The 1,494-nt window shown below is 62.3% G+C and overlaps 1 protein-coding gene across 1 annotated transcript; it reads right to left on the reverse strand.

Moving 5' to 3' along the window:
* Positions 1-856: 856 nt before the first annotated feature.
* On the reverse strand, positions 857-1,430 carry EMIHUDRAFT_257356 (hypothetical protein; the record flags this gene model as incomplete). Its single annotated transcript, XM_005764063.1, has 3 exons — positions 857-904; positions 1,098-1,215; positions 1,288-1,430. Coding segments are annotated over 3 exons (309 nt in total), but the record flags the coding sequence as incomplete, so codon positions are not given.
* Positions 1,431-1,494: the final 64 nt, after the last annotated feature.

A 1,494-nucleotide genomic window follows, 5' to 3' on the forward strand; every position in this document is an offset into this window, starting at 1 on the left:
ACTGGCCGACTCAGGGTGTGTGGCAGCCAGCTGGCTGTGTGTCTTGTGAGCCTGTTTTGTGTCTGTGTGTCGCTCGTGCGTGTCGTCATCACCTGTCCAGCGTCCACCCATACCGCGTTGGTGTCCAGTCCGAGCCTGGCTGTTCTTCACCGACCTTGGCCGGCCCTGGTACGGAGCGCCTAGTCCCGGATCACTAGAATGCGCCACAAGCACGCGCCCACTCGCACGTGCAAGGGCATGGAGGTTGATGAGCACCGGTTGATCCTACGTTCCACAGGAGAAACAAGAATAGTGGCGCCGAAGGTAAAGAAAGGACCAAGGGAGCAGGGGTGGGCGTTTGAAGAAAGCAGGCCAAGAAAGCAAGGCAAGAAAGCAATTTCCTGTAATGCGTGCCTGTGGGAGGGGGGCTAGTGCTACAACTTAAATGCTATGGGGCTCCCCTCCTGCCGGCTAGCTCCCCCTCCCCAGCATGGGGTGTATCACGTTGTGAGGTGGGGAGGGATCCCCTGTTCCGTCTGAACACGTGTGTTTGCGCTATGTATGATCACTGCACCACTGCAGCGGTCGCGGGTCGGCCTAATTTCAGTTTTCACGCTCGGGGGTATGATAGCACGACCATGAATTCTTACTCATGATATCAACAGACCCATCATTATATCACAAATCATGTGCAAATCATGCTATTCTCCATGATTTCATAGAGCCGGGGTTTTCTAGATGATACTGACGTAGACGGTAGTGGGTAGAGGGAGATACGGGGGGAGATAGCGCAAAAAAAAATCGTCCAGACTAGGCGACTATAATTTTGATGGGGCGCCGGTACGTACATACTTGAACGGTATCGTTCATAATATTTTTAACGTAGCAGAAGCAGAGGAGAGTTACTGTCCCTCAGGCCGCATCGCTGCCAACGCTGCGAGGGCGGCGGCGTTGAGCCCGCCTCCTGCGCCCCCCGCCGCCGCCCCGCCGCCGCGGCCGCCGAAGCCGCCTCCTCTGCCGGCGGCGAAGCCCTTGCCGCCGGCAAAGCCCTTGCCGCCCCCCTTGCCGACGTCGCCGTCGCCGCGCCCGCGCCCGCCGCCCCCGAACGGCGCGCCAACCTCCGTCGCCTCCTCCTCGTCCCGGGGGGCAGTTCTGGGCTCGCCCGGCCGAGCGCGGCTCCAGAACTTGGTGTGCATGTCCTGCGAGAAGGAGGCGAGCAAGTGGCCAAGTGGGTGCCTGCGGGGACGCTCCGGCGAGGCTCAGCCGGGAGGAAGCAGAGAGGAGGGCGGCGAGGGAGCCGAGCGCCACTCCACGCCCCACACGGCCGAGTCGTGCGCGTTCGACGCGTGGCCGTGCCCGTGGCAGGAGGAGAGCGGCTCCTCGGGCCGCGTCGTGGACCAAAAGTGGACCGCGCCGCCGTGGCATCCGGAGGCGAAGAGCTCCGCGTGCACCTGTTCACGGCGAGCGGCGTGGAGAGACGCCGTTCACGGGTCCGGGTGTGAAGAGGAGCGCGAG

Source organism: Emiliania huxleyi (assembly GCF_000372725.1).
Source record: "Emiliania huxleyi CCMP1516 unplaced genomic scaffold EMIHUscaffold_6079, whole genome shotgun sequence".
Lineage (NCBI taxonomy): Eukaryota > Haptophyta > Isochrysidales > Noelaerhabdaceae > Emiliania > Emiliania huxleyi.